The following is a 23,198-nucleotide window of genomic DNA, read 5'->3' as shown; positions in this document are numbered from 1 at the left end:
TGCTGATCCTGGCTTGTATGAGTACCCGATAGTATCTGTCTGGATAGCATGGACAAGCTAAATTCGCTCAGAACGGCTTTCACGGATATCTCACACAAGTCTTTTGAGCGGTCGATAATATAGTCATTGGCGAGGAATTTGTGTTTCTCTAAATCACTATGTCAGACTGAAGACAGGTGTATTGAGGTTAGTTATGGTGTGTGGCTCAATTTAGAAAGAAAACAAGTCTTGTCTTATCATCACACCGATCTGGAAGATACTTCTCAATACAATTGGCATCGTTGTCATCACTAGCCTAGGATCCTAAGGTGACTAAACGTCATCGGGGTCGCCTTGCCAACCAGAGATCTTCAACATAGCAAGGGTTAACGTGGACACGTTCTGCCCCGTAAGATCCGGTACAAAAAGCATCGAGTAAAATGGATATCTCTGACATTCATTGGAGAGTGTAAGAGGAAGGATCGGAGTATACACTCATTGTTCGACAAATCGTTGCTTCAGGCGTGCTACAAATGTTGAAGGTCACGCAGAAACTGCGGGATGCCACAGGAGGAAATAAATAAAGTCCTTATAAATGGAAGTATTTCGTTCATCAATGTTAATCACTTGAACGTGGAAAAATGCTAGAATTATTGTCCCAGCCGTACAACCGTTCCGGCGCCTAGCTGCCATGCCACTAAAAAAGCACGGACGCTGAGATACTACCAAGCTAACAATGACTAGACTGAGGCAGTTAAGATGCAGAGGACGGGTTCGGCCCACGAACCTTGGAATTGGCAGTTTGGAGCCTTAACCGCTGAGCCATTTGGAGTTCAGTAGGTTGATGTGGCCAGGCCAACTTCTGTGGAAAGCATTCGTCGGCACCTTGATGTAAGTTTAGTGTCCGTAACATCAGGGCTCAAAATACAACGGGAAACCGCTGACTGTTTCAGGTTGCGTTCAAAGAATCAAATAGTTACCCCGAAGGAAGTCACACTCAAAAGAGAACACAGAATAAAAAGCTGAAAAACGAATGCCCACAGCCCATTTTGTAGGAACAACCAGAATTCACACAACTGACGTGATATGGTTTAGTGTTCATCCGTTATAGAGACAGGAAATGCAACACACAGAAGCGTAGCACAAACAACAAGAGAAAACGGTGTATTCATCGTTGTTTTTTCGCTGAGCTACCAAAAATATCGTCAACAGAAAACGACACATTGGTTAGCAGATGCATGTATGCGTTGCGGATGGGGTAGAGGTAAGTTAGTTCTACGGTAACCAAGACCATCTAATCAACACCTGTGCATATAAGACTGGCGATCTGGTTCTGATCAGAATCGTTTCACTGAGTCTCGAGTTTGCATTAGGTGAGAAGATCGAAAGCGCGTTGCCAGGTCTCACAAGTAGCTAATCTTCTTTACGTGTCATGTTATCGATGGAAACGTATAAGTCGGGATCGATTGTTTTGCTTGTTGTGGAATCGCAGTCGATACTACTTTTGAAAGAGTCCAGTTATGTCTTGTAAGAGTTGTCTGTGTGTTTTGCAAATGAACTGGTGGGTAATGTATGAAGAAAAATCAAACGCGTTTCGACAGACAAACTGAAAATGGATCTACCTGTAAGGTAACCAATCTACAACCACATAGGTTTCCTTCGACGTTGATCTGGTCATCTATGAACGCCAGGCATGTGGACAACTCTATTTAAGGTCACATCATTAGGCTTGATTGTCTGTCGAGCCTCGGTGTACAGAAGGATGAAACTTTAGTGATGACCGTCTGCTCCACAGTGTGCATCTTCCGACTTCATCGAACAGCGTCTCTAGCGCAGCATATTTTTGGACTAGCAGGGTAGAGCTCGTTAACTGAATGTATTGGTCATTCTGTGTGGTGATGCAGTAGACTGAATGTTGTTCCATTGGTGCACCAAGATTTTTTTTAAAAAAGGCAGGAAGATTAAACTGTTCTCGGATTCGCCTTCATCGGACAGCGAACATTAGGTGCATCAAACGTACAGTAGCTTGAAAGACAGACAAAAGTGGAAATTAAGACCGCATCAATGCGGCGTCTGTAAGGGAAACCAGCAGTGCCAGTGAGAACCTAGGTATTGCGGGTGGGCATTTTTCCAGGCAGTTCAACCTATAATCTCTCTACGTGAGTATCACGACAGCAAAGCACAGATAAGTAGACACTAACACTTAAAAACAGACAATGAGAATGCCCTCGAAAGCTGTCAAGCAAGATGCTTCATTTAGAAGCGCTCTCAACTTGCCAAACGCAGCCTATCCGAAACGAGTACGTGAAATAGACCATGCATTGCAAATGCTACTTTATGCTGACGTTACTTGAGGAATTCGGTTATTTGAAGATTTAATCCCCAATGTAATGCATTCCAAACACAGCGTATTGCATTATTTTTCATCAACTATGAATGTAGGGTAATTATTCAGAGGGGAAATTTTCTCTGTGAACAGATGGATTCATCAGGGGTTCACCCTTCGGTGCGGTCCTAGCCGACATATTTGTGGCCAGGATAAAAATTGACATCCAACACGGTAATATCTGTAGAACCTTATTCACGCTAACCGTTTTTGTAATCCAACGGTTGGTCTCATGTTTATTTTGGAAGCATTTCACAAGAAACACTCTTGCATTTTGTTTACCGAACGGGACGAGAAATTGACATTTAGGACATACTGCGCGTAAATCAAACCGTCACATCCGCAGTTTCTTCAGAAAGGCAACCTAGGTGGGCTAGTCCATTCACATAAATCTGGCAAGGGGTTGTTCCGAAGGAACAATTCAGCTGCACACAGAAGACGCTTCAGCAAGGAACTGGACTGTTTTTAAACATCCTTCGTGACAATGCCTAACCTGATAGGCTCTAAAAGCAAGAGGGAGGCCAAACACAACAAGAAGAATAGCCATCGCCGCCACTGAATCTTGTCTGTCTGCATATGCCTTATTAGGGGACACGGTTAACCAATCGTTTGTGTAGAAGCTAACAAAGATGTTCAAATGCACATTCTATGCAGGCTGTCTACGCATGACTAGAAAGCAGCTGGTCGTCAGACTACATTGATGTTCGTCCCTCGGCTTGCTTGTTCCTGTGGGGCTCGCGATATGGGCCAAACAACGTGGCTTTCGTGCTATTGAATGTTCGAGTAAATTCCATCCTGGATAGCCAAAGCTTTCATTCGAACAGTAAGCAGCTCATCCAGAAAACACAGGACACCAAACGGATAATTCTACTGTCTTAAGGGTCGCCTATGGAGTCAGTCGAAAGTTTCCAAGACTGAGAGGAATAAGGATGTTGAACACAGCTGTACATCTGAGAGATCCAAATCAAACTGTGAAATATACAATGGTCGCCAACGATTTACGTTCTACTTTCACTACAATCCTCCAAAACTATCCTTTTTTCCATACTGGGTTAAGTAGGAATGCTAATTTACTAAACTGTATATAACAAAAGGCAGGATATAGTGAATCCTGAGTAGCAAGCCAGTACACGCTTTGTCTTCTTTTTGATACTTAACTAGTCACATGACGCTTGGATTGAGAGATTTTCCATGCCACCACCGACCGCGTCTGCGTGCGCATGGCGCTCCGGACCCTAAGTTATTCATTGGTTTAGGTCGCGAGGTGAATTAATGAGGAAGTTTGACTGTCGTCCTGTCAACTAAGGAGTCATGTGACCGATACCGCCACATTCCCCCAACCAGGTCGAACTATTACGTAGTGGATTGCATATCAAATTTAAACCACAGGACTCATTACAACAATGAATATATATTGAAATCCATTGATGTCCACCGGATTGCGTTCCTGCTACGAAAATTATAACTGGTCCACAGCAAGGGGGGAGAACCGGTGCACATCCGTCGCGAACTTTTGTAAGAGACTCAAATTATCGACACTAAGCGAAACTACTCGTCGAAACTTTCAATTATTTCATTTTGAGAGCTGAAACAACACACTATTTCAACTACTGAAACGTCACAAAATTAAAAATTATCTGCGGAGTAACTACACTAGATAACCACCCAATTGAAGCAAAGATCGCCGTCAGAGAGAAAAACAACTAATAGATTGTTTTCCCCTAGTTTTTGTCAATCTTTGCGCTCGCTGACGTTATTATGGTCGTCTTCATGTATCTCTGTCCGTTGGACTTCTTTCTCAATGAAGACGACCATAATAGACAAGCAAACAAACGAACATTAAACAGTTGACTGATTCGACGGGAAGCTTGGGATCAAAATTGTACAAACCACTTCAAATCAAACAAACATCCGGGTCGTCTTTCAGTCTGTCTTCAACTCTACCGTCAGCATGCAGACTAGTATATCACTACCTGATAAGTCATTTCAGGAAGATGGCGAGGCAACGTTGAAGCCCTAGAATCCTCAATAGTAGAAATACTAGCTAGTGATCCTTTGGAGTGAAGCCACCTAATGTTTTGATCAGAAAGGGTGGCCTCACATGAAGATTCATGGGATTTTGCTGTGTACAACTGCTGTTTTGGTAAGGAAAGTACCTGTGAGCATCTCGTCATCAGATGAAATATAACAATTGAACTGTTCCTGAACTGGGGAGGATGATTTTAGCAAAGAGGCCAGGATTCCTGTCCTCATCAACTGTTAGATTAGCCATGCTCGAACAAAATTGAAAGTCTTACGGTATCGAAGCCATCGGTCTGAAACATGGTTAGAAATTAGTCAGAAATTAGTCAGATGACTCTCTCAAGATTGTTAAGTAGATGTGCAGTTCTGAGGTAGGCAATCTGAGACGTCTGCTTGCATGGAAACACCATCGACCCATCTGAGTCGACCCAACGAGCTTCAATATGGGCGAAATCTTGAAAGCGATTGAAATTTTGGGATCCGCAAATGGCTTTTCTAGTCTATTCTGTAATAAAAAGCCTCCATACACAAACAAAATGTTACACTGTGAACGGGACAACCTTTTTTAATGAGAAAAACACTCCCAATTTTTTGGCTAGATGAGTCCATCATCCTGGGAAATTCCTGTGATCAAACAATAAACGATTCACACACAGGGGAACAACGCAGCCGAAAAAACAACCAGCACACGGGAGTCTAACGGTTGCGTCTCTAAGGTGAAAGTTGGGCTATCATCTGCATAAGAAGGCGATCGGTTCTTCCGTTGCAGGCGTCACCACAACTGTAGATGAAATGGTAGATACCGTGGAAGGTATGGTCATCGGATTGGCTCTGACAACGGGATTTTTTCGGTTCGGACAAAACCTGGCCATGCAAATAGGTCGGGTCCACGTGGGACTGATTCGGTTTCATTTTGAAACTTCTGGTTGTGTGAGAGATTCATAGTGAACTGTACAAAAGTCTTCTCATAGATAATGGCCTCCGCCTAATTTTGCTCAGTCTTGTTATTGATATAATATTGAAACATGTAGTCCAAGGGACCACAAATCTGAGGATCTGAAACGGATTCTCAAGTTAGATTACTGGGCTTATTGGTCACAATCCATTTCGAACAGAATTTTCGAAGTGCTCCCTTGCTTTGGAGTGCTTAGGCACCTTTTAAGTTTGAATTCGTGCTCCGGGTATTCACTGCCCTGGTGTCCAAATAAAAATTCAAGGCGAGGGGCCCAAGTTTGTTGATTGGCTTACGTGTCCTAGCCGCTTCGATGGCCAAGATCTTGTTGGTGAAGGCAATGCATGCACTGGTAAAGCGTGAGCAACACTAACCAGGTTGTTTAGTCATGGTATTTAAACGGAACTCACAGGAGCCTTGTAACCAAGGCGAATTGCATTACGGTCGCGAACCATTAATTGGATACCTCAAATACCCTCAGACCTTCAGTCACCGGTGCCTTCGCGACATAGATAAAGCTAGCTGGCTGGGGATGTCATCAATGTGAGCACTGATGACGGGAGGTTTGCAAGCAAATTGGTGGACAGATCAACAGCCACCTGCGACCCGTTAAACAACTGAGCTACTAATATTTCGATATACTGTTAACTTTGGAACATAAATGCCCATTGTGCAGTTGGGCTGAGAACTCCCAGAATGATAACTCTCATGGATGCAAATCGAGAGTGGAAACCAACAGACTGGAAATTGAGCGCGTTTCATTTTCTGATGCAGTCGTTCCAGAATAAACACTAAATTATGACCCATAATGCAGCTGGTTCCACCTCAGTGGACATGCATTCTTCTGGAAGCTTTTCTAGCTGACCCCTGACGTAGTTTAATCCATGTTGTTAAGGGCGTGCCATTTTGAGTTGACGGCAACAGTAACTGCGACAGCGGATTTGTATCCTCGTGTTACTGCTACTACTGACTAACGTTGACGAAGGAACCCTGTTCGCTGGTTGAAGACATCTGGAACTAATGAAAATAGCTATGCACGGTTGTCTCCCACTGTGAGATCGTACGGCACTCGTGCCACTGCTTGTCGAATGTGACAGAAAAGCCCAAAAAGCAGTTGACAGGTTTCACCACAAACTTGTAGAACTATTTTGCGCTTCCTGAACCAATGTATCCAGATAGATCAGGAATTTCCGCCCAAAGTGATGTGTGAGTAAGTAGACAACACTAAAAATTGAACCGAGGACAAGACGGACTGTTTCTGAAACCCATCAAGGAAGGCACGGTGATTACTCCAAAAGCTAGCTGTCTTTAGGTCCACCAGGCCTTCTCGGGACACCATTTCGATGTTGCTAGTATCCGCTCCATGCTGCTGTCAACCACACCTAGGTAAAAAAAGGTCATATGAATAGGGTGTTTACGATTGACATTGCTGGACACAATCAGAATAGCTGAGACTCTGTAAGAGAACCTCAACGGCCATGCGTCAGTTCAGTTAGTTTTGCTTTGTTTCGTGTAGCAGTATTGTTAAAGTCGACGGACTTAATCAATTTTCCTTCGAATCAAGTTGGGAGGAGCGAGAGCTGGGTGCCACGTGTGCACAGGTGCACCGTTTGTCAGTAGTGAAAAATTGTAAGTCGGGTAGTCAGGACTATTTGTCCTTCACCCCTCAAGATGTAAGTTATCATGAAGGATTGTCATGCGTTAATAAGTCAAGGACCATATCTGGACCATCTTATACTGATAGATCCCGATAGAAATCAAAAGGCTTCACTTTTGTTATACTGAATCCCCAAGACGATTCACTGAACTGCAGAGTCAAACACAGCATTTACATCAGCCACGACCCACAGAGTAACATCTGTGGTGTCCTCTCAGCAAGGATTACCCAGAATAAAGCGTCTGATCTGCTCCACAAACAACGGTTAAAACAAAGCTACAATCTAGTGGAAACTACTGAAGACAGCGAGTAGTTGGGCTTACCAATGATGCGTTTCCGCAAGTAGGGAAGCATGAATAATTTGATACACAGTACTGTGATTGTTCCACCGCCGCAGCCGAGGATGAAAACTCCGTAGATGGGAACTTTGTGGAATTGGAACACTGAAAATAGAGAGAGAGAGAGAGAGAGAGAAATTGAGGTTTTGAGTGCACTTTTCACCCATGTGCTAGACAATGTTTTGTATACTGTAGTTTGTTGCACAACAAACCAGACAACCACAACTATTTGCCAAGATTTACATATAAAGTGATACACTGAGACCTGGGAATTCTGCGCCACAGCTGAACTTCAATCGTAGTTTTGTAATTCCTTGCCTTGTTACAATGCAGTCAGTCAATCATGCACATATGGGCGGTGGAGCGTTTTATTCCCATCAGCACAGGTTGTGGTGTTCTTCTATGTTGAAGCGTATGAACATTGGACAAACAAGTGATTTCAGGAGACAGGGCAAACAACAAATCGATGGTTGCCGAACAAGTTTAGGTCAGGAATGGCACAATGCCAAGTGATTTGTAGTTGCGATTGTCCTATTCTAGTAGCGTGTAGTTAGGCATGGCATCGCTATCGACACGTTTTGTTTTTCGAAATGCCACAAGCTAAAGCGTCATGGAATTGGGAACGAAATAATTAGATTTAATAGAACACCCAGACCGGTGCCTGTAGCGAACCATTTTAATCTATCTATCTAAATTCGTAGGAAACTCCAAAAAGGTATAGACCAACGAAAAGAAGAGCAAATCAGATAATTATATGGGACAGGTGATATAGCTGGCCTAACGAAAAAAACTGCAGCGGCAAAACACACCAGTAAACATAAACAAACGTAGACTAGATTATGAGTGGCGCATGAACTTGCCCGAATACTTGGGACCGCGCGTGAATAGTTACCAACCTAGTACGGTGATGCACTTAGGATAGGGCTTTTCACTTACATGTCAGTGCACAACATGCATTTGCGATTACTTGTTGTAGGTTCACACTGGTGATAGTGTGTGTTGGGACGAGTGAGTGGGGAAATATTCGTCTACCCTTCCAAGCTCTCACTGTGTGTTACTCAACTCAACTCGACCCGACCCGACCCGACGGGGATGGGTTTTCGGGGGTCGAGACCCGAAACGGCAACTAGGGACAAGATCGAAGGCAACAACAAAACAGTTCTCCGTTAGCTGGGGATTCCGCGAGTCAACAAAACTAGGCACGAAAATAAAACATAACGACGTAGCAGGTTACCAAGAAAACAAGTTATCTGAATCGAAGGTTGTGGCCTATTCAAGTTCTAAGATCAGCAGAGCTAACTACTAGTAGTAGGGTACCGTTGATGCCTGAATAGTTGGGTGTTTCGATAAATTTTGTGAATAATTCCTGAAATGGAAAAGAACCTTATATGGTAACCGTGTGGTGCGCGAGACACTCCGCGAGGCTGAAAACAGGGCTTGTTCAGAAGAATAAGGACAGCATATTGAACAATATGTCACAAGTCCAAAGATTGCACTTCGCTCTACATAACAGCAAACGCCAACGGAGTGGTGCGACGCCTGTTAGTCCTTGTTATTCGTAACAAACAACTGATCTACTAACTAACTATCATTTCCAGTAGTTCAGCGCCAGCAAAGCTGATACATAAGCCCGCACATTCGTGAACTCCTTTTGACTTGATATGACTTGGCCAAAGATCTAGTTTGATCTACTAAAATAGCACCATTAGTGTCTGGTTTGGAATGCCTAGTGAATAAAACAGCTAGAGATAATGGAATGAAGCAACCCGCGGTGACTCACTTATCAAGAATCGTTATGGCTAGAAACAAACACGCATTCGTGATAGTCTTCCGAGTTTAATGATTCCTATTCAAACTAAGCTGGAGAACGGCATAATGAGTTTCCAGTGTCAAGATAATGAGTAACGACAATGATAGTATGGTGGTTCACCGTGCCACACTAACATATACACGAATATTGGATATTCGGAGCATTCAGTTAAAACGAAACGGAGCATTTTTCCACTAAACATAGGACTAGGCAAGAAGAGAGCTGTAAACTGGACAGTGATATGACATGCCAAGTGAATGTCCTAACCAAAGTAACCTTCAGTTTATAACCAGTTCATCTACAGTCACTTTTTCATCAAGAAACAGCTCACAACCATCAGCACAGCCGACAGGACGTTCCCATCAGACACAGATTGCTGAACTCTGATTGTCTTGTGGCATCTTCAGTTTGTATTGACCAAGTTGCAGATCCACAAGACAGTAAGAATCGGGTGGCTGCAAAGTAGACCCTGCCCTTAAACTTGTATCAAGTGTACCATACCTTGAAAGCCACAATGAAATTCACGATTCTGGCAGTCGTTTTGTCTTTTGTCAGTTTACCTTGACATGCACCTGCGTAGGTGGGTGAGTTTATCGAACACATTACATTGGGCTTTTCCAAGAAGCAATTCAGTAGCATTTTACACAGATCGGTGTGCAATGCACGTCAAATGATACAGAGTTACTCAAAATGGTTAGCACTTGTGAGCGACCAATCCAACATAAGCGACATCACTTTCAACCCACTTACTACCTCTGAGCGAGCACCTTGAAAGTTCCGAGTTGTGGGAGGCCGCTTAAGAAGGGTCGAGAACCATATTGATAAATAAGGGATAAGAAAAAACAATATTGCTTCGCATCGTTGGGTGATACAAATCGACAGGGAGTTAGCCACAGACCTATATGCATACACCGACAAAACGTAACGGTCTCTGAACACTATCGGATAGGTTACCGGGCCTCACGGCCAATTGCCGGGATGTGCAGTTTTCCGGATATACTTTTCTAACCCTCTTTATTCGCAGGAAGGCAGAGCACCTGCTGCCCGTTGCTTAGCAGAAGACAGTGTGGATTTACTTACAACCGATAGGATCTGCGTGGTGCGGTCACTCGCTGCTCATCATCAGGCTGCGTTTTTTGACCACATGGAGTGGTTCTAAGCGTATAGCCTGCGGAGTCACTGCACCAGTCAAACCAGTGTCGACGTGGAACCTTCTGGTCTGGTTCGCCCAGCGAACGGACCCGAAACCGTGGCTGAGCTATTACATCTTTGACTAATATTCACGTAGCCAAGGAGGTATGCGAATCAAGATGGCGTTTTCAAAGCCTGTAAACGAATAAGCAGAGCGCATTCGTGGCATTGAAGTTAGATGAGTGTGAGTGAGTTACGGGATGAAACGGTGGAGAATCATCTGGGGTAATGAAAGATCGGTCGCTATACAGAAAGACAGAATTAGGTTACGTGAGACTTGATTAATGAATTAAGAGTCACGAAAACGATTAGCTTGACGGAAATGACAAGAAGCAACCCCCATGACATGATACTCAAGAGTCAGGGTGTGGAGACGTTCCTACTTGTTTTGAAACTAGGCGTGTTAACAGGAGGTATACATCAGCTGTTTTATGTGAACACAACGAAAGCGGTTTTGGTCCATGGCTTAACGAACACACAGGACAGCGCCAAGTTCTCCTAGGGTCAGAAGCCCAAACGTGTCAGGAACATGTCACCCTGAATTGTAAAGAACGTGTAATACTGAAAGGCAATGCGTACCAGCGGATAACTCAGTGTAAGTGGTGTGCGATAATGGTAGTTGTAGAACCCTCAAATAAACAAATGCCGTCGGATATTTGTGAAGCGTGTGCACGTGGATGGATGGTGGCCGGGTTGTGCCAGCGATTTAGCGTGTACATGGAGGTCCCCGGAATTCACCGAGCAATGAAGCCTAATCAGGCGACTACAAGAGGAGTCGAGTGCAATGTTACGCGAGTTGATTGCAAGGTGCAGGGCACTCAAGTCTTGAACCAGAATGACAACTCAGGTGTAATGAGACGCAAGAGGAACACTGAATCGAAAAATGGAAAATTGGGACCCCCAATGGTGTCCAGCGTCTTCTCAAGGAGGAATTTAAACATAAATTTGGAAGTGGATAGTCTTCCGAATGTATGCTTGCTAGAGGCAATTTAAAGTAAGGATTTGAATGAGACAGTTGCTAACTTTCTCGGAGCAATCAAATGGATAACACTGAGAAACACGTCCACTAATTTGGCATTTTCTACCAAGAGGTGTTATGATTAGAGAGATAAATAAAACTGACTGGAAGTCGCATGTAGAAAAGTAATTTTGTCAGGAGAATATCATACAAAATTTCAATTCGAAACCATATGCAAGGACTGAACGCAGTTGCTGACCAGCAGTGTATATTCGTGACTCAGAAGGGCTTCGTAATCCAAAAATCCGATAAGATTTGATAAAAGCAAAAAAGAATACAACTCCCCAGTTTTGGTGTGGACAAAAAGGAATAAATGCGACAGAACAAAAGGGAAGCTGTTCGGATGCGCGTGATGTGAATACTGGTCCAACGAAACTCCAAAAACTTAGATATAATTAATCTCATCCAGCAGGATTGAGTGAGCTGTGGCGTTACCTGCTTGGAGGTCCTGACAGGCGACTCGACCAGAATAGTTACCGGATCATTGTTTTGCAGCATCAGACAAACCAATCACATCACCCAAACTTCTGTATTTTTGTATGTTTACATGTGATAAGTCTGGTGCGGCCAGCATGCGCCTCACACTTTCGGGGTTTCAGATCCACGCACGGCCGATGATATACGTAGCTGATGAGCTCTAATAAGGGTCAAAATTATATCCAGACGCTTTAGTGTGGGCTGATCTAGGACCAAGACAAAGATTGGGGTGATCGAATTTGGTTTGGGACAAAGGAGATTTGCTCATGTACGATGTGCCTGTTAATCGTTCTCTATAGGATAAGATTGTAGACTGACCCGACTTGGATGGCAGTTCGGGGTAAGGTAAGTGGTTTGAGAACATTCTCATTCGTGCAGTTGAATACCATGTAGACAATACAGGTAGTCAAAATGTACTCTCAGGATGCTGGACCGAACACCGTATGGCGTAATTGCTAAACACAGATCGAGTACAAACACTGGAAACAGACAAATACAGGGGAAAATACGTGAACGAGAATTCAGGTTTAGAGGATCGATAATGTCCCACGGACCTAAATGGAGATTCTGTTTGAATGGCGCAGTCACTCTTATTTTCAGCGACTGTTCCTTGAGGACACAGGAGTTCTTGGTACAGAACCCCAGCCGGCAGGAAGATCGAAATGGACCAACGAAGTAACTAAAAGAGGTTGAAATTTGACATTGCGCTGATTTAGTTCCTTCGTTGATGAGGAGCAGAAAGTGTTATGCAAAAGCTGGATTATTCTAGTGCGTGCTTCAAGTTTCAGTTCAGATGCCGCTCTGGGGTACAAGATGAATTGATCCATGTTTCACAAACGATGTTCTGAGGTTGTTCAAATTATTTTAGCTGCCACTAAGCCCCTACTTTCCGAAGAGCTCTAGGTTGGCACGAGGCCTTGTCTGAAGTAGTCGAGCTAGAACAGCAAAATACCGGAAAATCGAACGAGAAACAGTCTAGAATGGTTCTAAAAGGAGCCGCACGACAGCCCACCAGCACCTTGCACTTAGCCCCATCTTAGTAACTGAATGCGTAGGAGCTCTCATAATCTGCAACAGATTTATATACTGAAACGGAACGAAGATCACAAGGAGAAACCGAAATAAGCGAAGACCACATTTAGCATCGTGTAGCTGAAAAGGCTTGGGGCACTGATTGGACGTTATTGGAGGAACCACAGGATCATCAGTTAGGTCTGAATACTACTGGTGAAATCGATGGCGTGGCCTAGGGTTAGAGGGCATTTCCAATGTTCACCAGCTCGCAGTGACTTGTCGGATTAAGGGGAGTTTTGTTCAATATCAACATGTGTCACATGCATCGACATTTATATTCAAGCGAAATGAGAAAAGCTGTTGCCTCAGTTGCCTAAACTAACGAAACAAAATACGTGGAGTTTGATAGTTTGCAACTTTGAAACATTGTCAGAATGCAAGAACCACATCAGTTGTTGATGTGTAAATGCGATCCACATTCTAAAATATTTCGCTACTGACAGGCGAAAGTTTGAGGGAGAAATAAGGCACTAAGGCGGGAAATCTCCTCCTATCTTTCTTCAACTTTTGACGTCAATGTGATGCAAGCCTATCGGGGGAGGAAGACTTGGAGTGGATTACCATACTGTGGCCGGTAGTGTTGTGTGTATGCGAAGCGCGACCACACTGCTTATCTTTACCCGTTACGCGGCACCACACATGCGTGTAGCAAGCACGCAACTATTCCGTTCTACAATCTTTTGAAAAAGGCTGGGGGACGATCGGCTTATTTTTCAAACTCTTCCGAGAAGATGACAACGCGATCGATTCCAGCCACCTCCCCAGTGGCTGAACATTCCATACAAATTTTTGGGAAGACGCTCAAAGGAAAGCCGATTGACAGTTTGATAGAATCCAGACATTTTTTTCGGATTCGCCCCAGGGACGTGTTTTTCTGTATGCGTACTACTTTCTTCTTCTTCACCACCGACTGATTAGGAAGTAAGGACCTACCACCGACGACTAACGAATTTGGAAAGACATCAAAGTCAGCGCCACTAATGTGTTAACCAATAGAACTTCGTTATATTAGCGCTATTTTTTTTTACTTAGTTTCGGTTTGTTCGGTGACAAGAATCTGAGACGACAGGAGCCCCAACACACGTAAATATTTTTCGGGGTCGAAGATTTGAGACTTAAACAATCTGAGCTTTAGTATGAGATGAGGCAAAACACCATACTCAGAACAAGATTTACATCAGCCAATAGAGCAGTTGGAACAAACTGTCAAAGCAAAGTTCGCCGATTTTCCAGAATAGTAAATTGTGGATCTCGTCAAAGCAGTCCGACTCAAGTGCTTTTAAGCATTAGCTCCAGTGCATTCCTACCAGCCATCGACAGCCGTATGAGGCTCATCGTTCTCGTTTCAACCATTGGAACGCATCCAGGAGTAACAGTCAGAATCGCATTTTAGATGACCACTGACAGGGAACAATTGGAACAACTGGGACGGCACATACCGATCAGAACACCGTTATTGATGTGCATTCATTCTAAAGTGCCTACCAACCTTCATTACTACGTGTGAAAGGTCTCTGCTCAGTTAAATAATCCGTTTATGAGAAATGGGGCAATCTGTGTTTCAGTGGATTTCAATTCTTGCTGAGTACAATTTACAGAAGCTGCATCATTGTAACCTTCTGTGCAGCCTGGAGGTTGGGGAGGACAAACTGGTCTTTCCATATGAAGCTTTCGTCGAATGCCTACTACCGGTTTTAGCCTAGTGAAGTTTTATTCATCGAATACATGACAGTCGTTAAATCCCCTATGGCTTTTGAACCCACTCCGCAGGATTCCACAGATGGTCACGAATAGACTAGATGGTTACTTATGGACCAGATGGTCATGACTCTGGTTAGTGCATTGAAGCCTGACGGTTCTACACAAAACTGCCCGTTTTATATCACGTTGACAGCCTCAAATGCGAACACAACAGCTAACAAAATGACTAGAATTCCCACGTGATGGACTGCATAAAAGATCCACCGCTTTGACGCCCCACGAAATTCCATCCGAATGCACGTGCGAGACCAAAGAAGTTGCCAAAGCTGACAAAGAGGCGCCGTTCGGCAATTCGAAACGGTCGGCGGGCTTATTGTTCGTGCTGATCATACGTGACACTTGTGGCGAAAGAAGCCAGAGTCTGGCGTCAGCTTCTGGAATTCGAAATATCTCGTCATTTTAGCTTCTGGCCCATAAAATGCTATTGTCCATGCAGCCCATTGGTCACGAAGAGATGATAAGGAGGGCTGAATGAGGCTAAGATAGAATAGCAAATACACAGTTGCCTGTCTCTAAAAATGTCTATTTTAACCGTTCGCTCGAGGTGTGCTCCAAGAACGAGCTTCGCTATGGAAGTGAAATTTCAGCATGTCTTTCGAGGTGGTCACTCAAGAGGGGGGTACAGCTGCACATTGGTCCAATCAGTTCTTCATTTGGGAATTCTGGCAAAAAAATTCAGCCTCAACTGCCAATGAGCGGATTTAATAGTGGTCCCAAGAGGAACGGTACAAAGCGCTGTGAAATGTGCTTTCGACTGTTGTGTGTGTAGTGTTATAGTCAGGGTGATTCTGTGGTTCATGTTGCCTTAATCCGGACGAGCACCTAAGATGTTTAAGGCATTCGAGAATGGCGTTTCAAGGAGTGAAATTTGGAAAAAAGAACCACACAGCTCTAGCAGATTGGTCTGACAAGTTGGCAAAGCCTGGAATAGTTCGTATCCGGGCAAAATAGCTTTCCAAATAATTGACATTTTGCCAATGCTGGAAGTACTACATGGTGAAAATTAGCAAAAAAAAAATAAAGAAAACTTGACTGGAAGCACCAGAAGTTTTAGTCAGTGGTCGCTAGCGCCTTAAAGAGTGCCAGTAGATGTGAAATACGCCCGCAGAAAAGGAGAACCACCTTGTAAACAATAATAATAAATAATAATAGAACTCAACGAAATGCAAAACGTTTTGCCAGCAGCCGAAGATTTATAGGGAAAGGTAAAAAATTGGCGCGACCTAAATAACCACTGCTTGGCTTTAGGATTGCGCAATCCGAGTGCTTTACCTAAAAAACTATACAAGGATTCTAGTGAGTTCAACTGAGGGTCGCATGAATCCTGAACTGATACCTCACCGCTTTTCAGAACAACCGTGAGAGTCCAAAAGTTTGCTACCCTTGTAACTCGACGTACCTTATCAGGCGACGTCAGGGGGGAACTACATTTGGCCAATTCATTAGCACCTGGTTATGTGAGAAGTATAAGTTGCTGAACTGTCATTCAAAAGTACACTGCCTAGGTTAAATTATGATTAACATAGGTAATGGGAATTGAGCCGCTGCACAGATATGGAACTCCAGTATCACAGATCAATTCGATCTGTAAGCCGATAGGCTACCCAAACAAACACAGAGCATCTATCACAGCCTATTCCATAGAATGTGACGTATTCGTGTCACGTAAGTATGTACTTATGTCGATGTGTCCTTGTACCTCGTTTGTTTAGAGTAGGTATACTCTCATACCTGAAGAGGTGGGCACTCTATCAAGCTTCCACTCTGTATAATCCGCGCTGTGCTGTTATCATCTTCTATCGATAAGAAATGATGCAGGTTGGAGTATTCACTGGCTGGTTGTGCTAGACGCCGGGACAACATGGTCTGTGATGTGTGTAGTTGGTTTGCTGTAGTACGGATGATTCGCTTCATGGTTGTTGAAGTCTATTTTCTAGACTACGCACACTAAGATGTGTTCATGTGATGTTACGAGCTTTTTCTTCCCCTTTGAACTTGCTGGAAATGTGAGTAACCGATGGAACAAGACATCCTGGACTTCGTGATTCTAAACCACCTATCGGTTGTGAGATAGGCATATCGTTGTTATACCGGTCGGTTGACGGACCACTGAGCGACAATATGAGAGGGGTTTGTCTGACTCAATTAGTAATCGGGATTCTGGGTGTCTGTCCATTTCCAGTTTGGGATAACAAAGTGACATTTTCACCCGTGTCCCTCATCTCCTACTATTCGAGTTATCCTTAAACTTGGGCTGACTTGCATCTCTAGGGCATCGTCGTAAGGCATAACCCGAGGTGTTTCCCTAACCAGAAGGTGGGTCAATTTTAAGCAGCACCGTTCCAGACTTTGAGCGATCTCGTACAGTGCTTAGATCAGAGTGAAATAGATGGAGAGGATGAGTATGAACTGAGTGAATCCTGCATCTCCTTGCTAAAGAAAGAATTTCGTTCCAGATGAAGTGACTTATTTTCTACAGATGTTAGAGATTTTGTAGTGTAGTGAGAGATTCATCGACGGAAGGCAAACAGTAAATTGAACACTTTGTTGGAAAATATTTCCACAGGCAACTTTCTACCGGGAAAGAATGATTCTTTAACAAAGCGGCGTCTTTTGTACATTTCCTCTTGACAAGTGGGATGAAATTTAACTTGGTGCCGTTCTATTCTGATAAAAATACATTAGAAAGGTGTATTTCGAAGTATCGCGCAGACAAACACGCCACGACAGAAAAATTCTTATCCCCGGTGGGAACCACGATCCTGGAATGTCTCGACATTATCTTCAATGTGTGCGTTTTGTTACTCTGATAGCCCAGTAGGCGATAATTTATTGGATTTGCAAGAAAGCGACCACGTGATCATAGATTTTTTGGAGGCAACATTAGCAGCAGGCGTAAGGAACTCCATAATCGACAGTTCATCGGTCACACAGAGTGCTTTATTGTTTATTATCTAGTCCTGAATCCGCAATAATGTTCAAGCCATGCTTACATGTTTAGCAATCGAAAGCTGGGAGGCGAATGGCGGTGTTCCTTCCTTTAACCTACACACGAGAGGAAGCTATTAACTCTGGTACATACACTCTCAAAATTACTAGGATAAGGTCAAGGGGAAGATGACGCTGCATAATGCGTTTCGCTGATTTCATATGTGCAGTATTTAACTGGTGTTTTATTTCTATGGAAAGCCACAGCTTGGGCTTTCTTTTCAGTAACTTGGGAATGAAAGGAAAGGAATAACAAGCCATCTAAGTAAAACGCTATTCGTCAGGTATCCGATGTGATAAAAGCAGGTTGGGATGAGAGACATTGATGTCGAAGGGCTCGCGGTGCTTGACTATCAGTAATAAATCTTAACCAGGGGTTTCATCCTGTAAGTGAAGCCAATCTATGCTGAAAAGCGGAGAAGCACTGTACGGCTGTTTCATCCTTGTTGTGAATGCACTGTACGCTGTTTCATCCTTGTTGTGAATCATTGGCAGTGCACATCTTACGAAGCACAGAGTTCCGACCTGTGGTTGAACGCTTAACCGTTTGGCTACGAGTCGCTGGACAGCAGTGTGATTAGCTCTCGCTTAGACAGGATCTAGCGCCACTCATCCCCCAGTGACGGGAACCACATCAGGTGGCCATGTATTGACTGGCTACTCGAGCGATGACTGGATGTGCAGACAGTAATACCGCAGGCATGAAGCCACCAGAGGAAAGCTCATAGAAGTGTGAAGATAGTGAAGCTTTTGCCATTATTCCCTGAGAGTGATGTTGGTGGATCTGTGGCCATTGGAACGGTTGAGACTCGATTGTTGGTCGATCAGTCTTTTAGCTAATTTGTTCAATGATTTTTGCATACCAGTTAGAGTCATTCTTGTTCCTGTGACAACAATCGAATCAAGTCCCCTAAAAATCAGTATTCCCGCTCTTACACGACTACGTTTATATTAGTTTTGTTGAACTTCTGGAGAATTTTAATCCTGTTTCTACAGACAGTTTTCGCTCATATAAAACTAATCTTTTTTTCACTGACCGTTGGACGGTACAATCAGTTTCCTGCCACGAACACATGAACAAAATGATGGCGTTTCCTTCCGGAACACAAGGAGTGCGTGTGACCCAAACAATCAGATTGGCTCGGTATTCCGGCCAGCTAGTTCAATGCTCGTCTTTCAGAGAATGGAGGAGGTGCCAGTTAGTGATGTGAATTAAGAGTGAATGCATTTCAAGCTTTCAAGAGATTACTTCTCCGAATTCATTTTATCCAAAAAAGATTATAGAAGAACAAAAGGCTTACATAAGTGGGGGAATTTCCATAGACACGTGCGAACACTGGAGTGACCACTCCTGGCTAGTTCCGTTATTAGGTGTCGTGACTAGGCTTCAGTGCATTGGGCCACATAGGATCCTCTCTATCGTATCCGGTGGCAAATTCCCTCAGGTCTGCCTGACGATCGGTATTCGTTAAACAATCAAGTCCTGTTTATTAATTCCAAGGGTTTTTATTTCGACCTTTGATGAAAATCACCAATTTGGTCGCGAAAACTTCCAGTTAGCTTCCAAAAGAAAGTAAGTACGTTTGCAACCAAATGATGGTTGATTACGTCATGTTTTGAAACCCACATCTCCTGTTTAGCACACGCATCCTAACAGTCAAGTATGGTCCACTTATGGCGGTTCTGCAATAGAACATGTATCATCCACGCCAGCCATAATCATAAAGAAACTACCAGTACTACAGTACCAGTATTACAAAACTGAGTAGTAAAGAATCCGAACGCCACTGTTTTCAATAGAAGTTCATCAGGCGAAGTACCTTTTCCACATGCCATGTTCCATCCGTCATGTACAGATTAACCCAACATACCAAGGTTCCTAGGATCACGTAGCTGTACAACTTATCATCATCATCGTTGTTAGTTGTAATAACTGCGTACTTGTCGTATAGTGGTTGCAGCTGCCACAGTTTCGTTCATCGATGATTCAGGGAGGAGGGGTAGCTAGCTGCGCATTGTAGGCGGGAGCTGATAAATTAGTGCGTAAATACAGCACTGTAGGTGGACTGTTAAGTGGGGGGATTAGGGAGTTATGCATTGAAGGTGACAGCTTGGATGCATGAGCGCCATTGAGGGCGTGACTGGGCCATGTCTGACAATGTCTCTAACCATTGATATGGCCCGTCTCGGGGACGGCTTTTGTGGGCGAACTACTATCGGGCAATACAGGTGTGAGCATTTAAGGACACATCGATAATGAAAGGAGCACTACCCTGAAGTGAACGGTAAAGTAGGGAACACTCACAGTTTGCGCTGTCGTTAGCAACGTCTGCTGGAAAACATACATCCAAGCTAATTCAAATTCTACGGAAAAATGAAAGTCAGAACACAATGTAGTGGAATATAGTGTCATAATTCGACGTTTCAGTTGCCGGGGTCAACCTCTTCCAAGGATTTGTACAATTGCTTTCTGCAATCAAATAACGGAACCGAAACGTCGGATTATAACGTCTTAACTCACTGTACTGTGTATTAACTTTCCATATTACACACCGTAAGACGTTCACTCTGTTTAACAAGATCCGAGCCGAACTTGGACCGAAACCGCTAAATTCATATTCATTGATCTTCCAGGCCAGAATACTCAAATTACTGACACAAAGTTGGTCCAAGGCTAACTGAACACAGGGGGTTCAAGTCATTGTTCGGCCTAGACGCGCCTGGGGCTTAGCCTATCAGGCCCCACTACTCGGCAGTCTGGTTATTCGACCTCCAGTGGAGGTAGATTGGATTAGCCAATCTGTCATGGAGGCCCGAGATATGAGAACAATCGAGGGTACGGAGCCTGAGTCATTTCCAGCCCCTAACCTTTGCGCCAATCGCTGTCGAGTAACCGTGCCGGGCATAGCAACCAATGGTGCGATCGGAACCTAACGACCAGTAGGAAGCAGACAAAGCATCGAGTGATTGGTTTTTGCACAGCTTTCAACCAAGGCAGTCTGGTTGCTTAGGCTAGAGCGCATCCCGCCTCACGATCAAGTGTGCCTGCATGCTCGAGGCCGCACAATAGAGGGGTTTTGTTGGCACATGGTTACCCAAGTAAACAAAATCATAGTGGTAAAATTGAGGGGATATGAGCGTACTGGTTCAGGCCAGTACTGACTCAAGGAAATTCGCTGCAACTGAGCAGCACCGCATCCAGAATGAGCATTGTGACTACTGTTCGAAAGTAAACAGACGTGTGACTATTTATTTATCGAATCTAATTATTGCGACGGACTTTGATTGCGCGTAGTCGCAAGCTTTACATTTCTAGGTGGTACACACAAGGTTACATTTAACAGTAGTGTAGCTAATTTCACTAAATCATTCCGCTTGAGTACTAATAATAGGGGTACATCGGATTGCAAGACGTTCACGTCCTCATGAGGAGGTTCAATAACAAACCAGTTGTCCAGAGCGCGAACAGAACAAGCAAGTAGTCGACAGGGGATTCTAGAAATCCGAAAATACGGAAACCATCAGGATGGAAACAGCGTAGTGTACCCTAGGCGGGGGAGGAAAATCAGCTGACAAGTCCGAACCGGGCTGCTTCTTGGAGGAAGATTCACAACACATTACTGCATCAGTGTTGATCTGAGAGTCATTCCAGGTTGACCACCGGGCCATCTAATGGCCTAGGTTCGCTCACATATTCGCGATGAAAAAATTAATTAATCGTTCAGCTGTAACACCCCTTCGGTGCCTAGCTGCCATGCCACCCGAAGGTTGCATGAGGGCTGGGATACTGCCAGGTTGTCCAAACCTAGACAGGGGAAGTCGAGAGGCAGAGGTCGGGTTCGAACCACGGACTTTTCGGTCAGTAAATTCGCGCTCTAACCACTTGGACTATCTCGCCCTTCGGGATGAAAATGCCAAGTTAATTAAGGATACTCTGTTGTGCTGGACGATCACTGTATGAACTGTCAGATCCCTGGAGTAATATATACTATTTTCAACCCCATCCATAGTGTACAAAATATAATGGAGGATGGCTGTCACAATGACTACTAACTGACCGGCTTACTTCACATTTTGTCGGGCTAAAATATTTTGAAGGTGACAGCCCTTACAACAGAAGCACTACTTTGTTAGTGGTGCTTAGGTTAGAGTGCAGATGCTGGCCTTTGAGTTTCCAAACAACCATACTTGTAGTTCGGCAGCAACAGCTGTCTTTTTGTTCTTACAAGGGTATAAATGCTGGTTGTGGCACTGAGGGAAAATCGGACTGTATTAATCTAGGGGCTTCAGAAGACCACATTGACGTTCAGGGCCCGGATTGCAGTAGCTCAGAGCCACATTGAAGTTTTGATTCAGTACATGCAGTGAGTAGGATCTGTCATTATCGACAACAACAAGCTCACTCAGAGAGAGAGAGAGAGCATTCCAAGAAAAGGGAGCACACAGTCTATCTTGGGGATTTATTTTTTTGAGGGTTTACCGTTGTTAAGCTTATAGTCTGATGGGTCCTAAAGGTTCGGTGTAAACAGTTTAGAGGTATTTTTCAGAAATAAACCTAATTGCAATCAGGAGTCACCCGGCTTCAGGTTGAGATGGAGAAGGAATTTAATGTTGGGTCCTAATGCAGTCCAAGGCAAGAACAGATTGAACCTACAATGCGTCCATTGTTGATGTTCATGTGGACACTGGGAGTGCAATGCTTGCGGTGCTAAGAACAAAAACGATCCAACCCGCCTGGCCTTACGACCAAAAAAGCGGCAAATGCGAAAAAAAGACAGCGAAATGCAGACTCCTAAGAATGAGAGTCCGTCTTCGGTTGTGTTATTTCGCACCGAGAAATCCACATTCTCTATCAAGTTAGGAACCTGATTGTCCGTGGATCTGAATTGCTTCTTACGAGGAATTTAAGTGATGGTGGGATAACTAAGACTGCTCAAAGATCCACCGATATTAGTATCCAGTACGTAAACGAAAGATGAGGCCCAACTTGCAATCCGATAAGGTATGGAGGAGGTCTTCGCTTCATAAGCCTCGAGGTACTACTAAAATCGTACCAGGTACCCGTTCGTACTTCAGTTAACTCTCTACCCTTACCTGGATGAAGAAGCACCGGGAGAACTAACAAATACTACGGTGTTATTTCCCCAACGCTCAACTAGATGGGCCATGTCACAGCATGCTCAGCAATGGTTCACCAAAGTATGAAACCACAAAAAAGGCCAATCATTTACCCAAAAATCGGAGACTCCAAACAAGAATAGCCGAGACATACCTTCGGAGCCGCCTAGTATAATGGACACAATATTCACAGCGACCATGGTGCCATAAAAACCGGGGAGAAGACGGAGCGCTGGTTCTAGAGGATCTTCCTGAAAAATATGAAAATGAAAAATAGAATAAAAGTTGGGAGGAAAAACCGAAAAAAACCAGCCTCGGTCTGTCCCACCCCTCATCATCATCATCATCATCATCATCATTATCATCATCATCATCATCATCATCATCCTCATCATCATCCTCATCATCATCATCATCATCATCATCA

General features: G+C 43.9%; 2 protein-coding genes across 2 annotated transcripts in view; one reads left to right on the top strand and one right to left on the bottom strand.

Annotated features, from left to right (window-relative positions):
• The window catches only part of T265_08906 (hypothetical protein), a gene marked incomplete at both ends in the record, with an annotated part of 68,807 nt that overhangs the window by 10,449 nt on the left and 35,160 nt on the right, over positions 1-23,198 (bottom strand). The window contains 2 exons of the mRNA XM_009174837.1: positions 7,320-7,439; positions 22,926-23,022. Coding sequence (XP_009173101.1) covers positions 7,320-7,439; positions 22,926-23,022 — 217 coding nt within the window. The remainder of the gene's footprint in view (positions 1-7,319; positions 7,440-22,925; positions 23,023-23,198) is intronic.
• Positions 21,354-23,198, top strand: part of T265_08908 (hypothetical protein) — a gene marked incomplete at both ends in the record, with an annotated part of 9,804 nt that continues 7,959 nt past the window's right edge. The window contains one exon of the mRNA XM_009174839.1: positions 21,354-21,571. Coding sequence (XP_009173103.1) covers positions 21,354-21,571 — 218 coding nt within the window. The remainder of the gene's footprint in view (positions 21,572-23,198) is intronic.

Source organism: Opisthorchis viverrini, assembly GCF_000715545.1.
Source record: "Opisthorchis viverrini unplaced genomic scaffold opera_v5_247, whole genome shotgun sequence".
Taxonomy (NCBI): domain Eukaryota; kingdom Metazoa; phylum Platyhelminthes; class Trematoda; order Opisthorchiida; family Opisthorchiidae; genus Opisthorchis; species Opisthorchis viverrini.
Note: the sequence above shows the minus strand (reverse complement) of the source record. Positions and strands in the feature narration are given on the sequence as shown.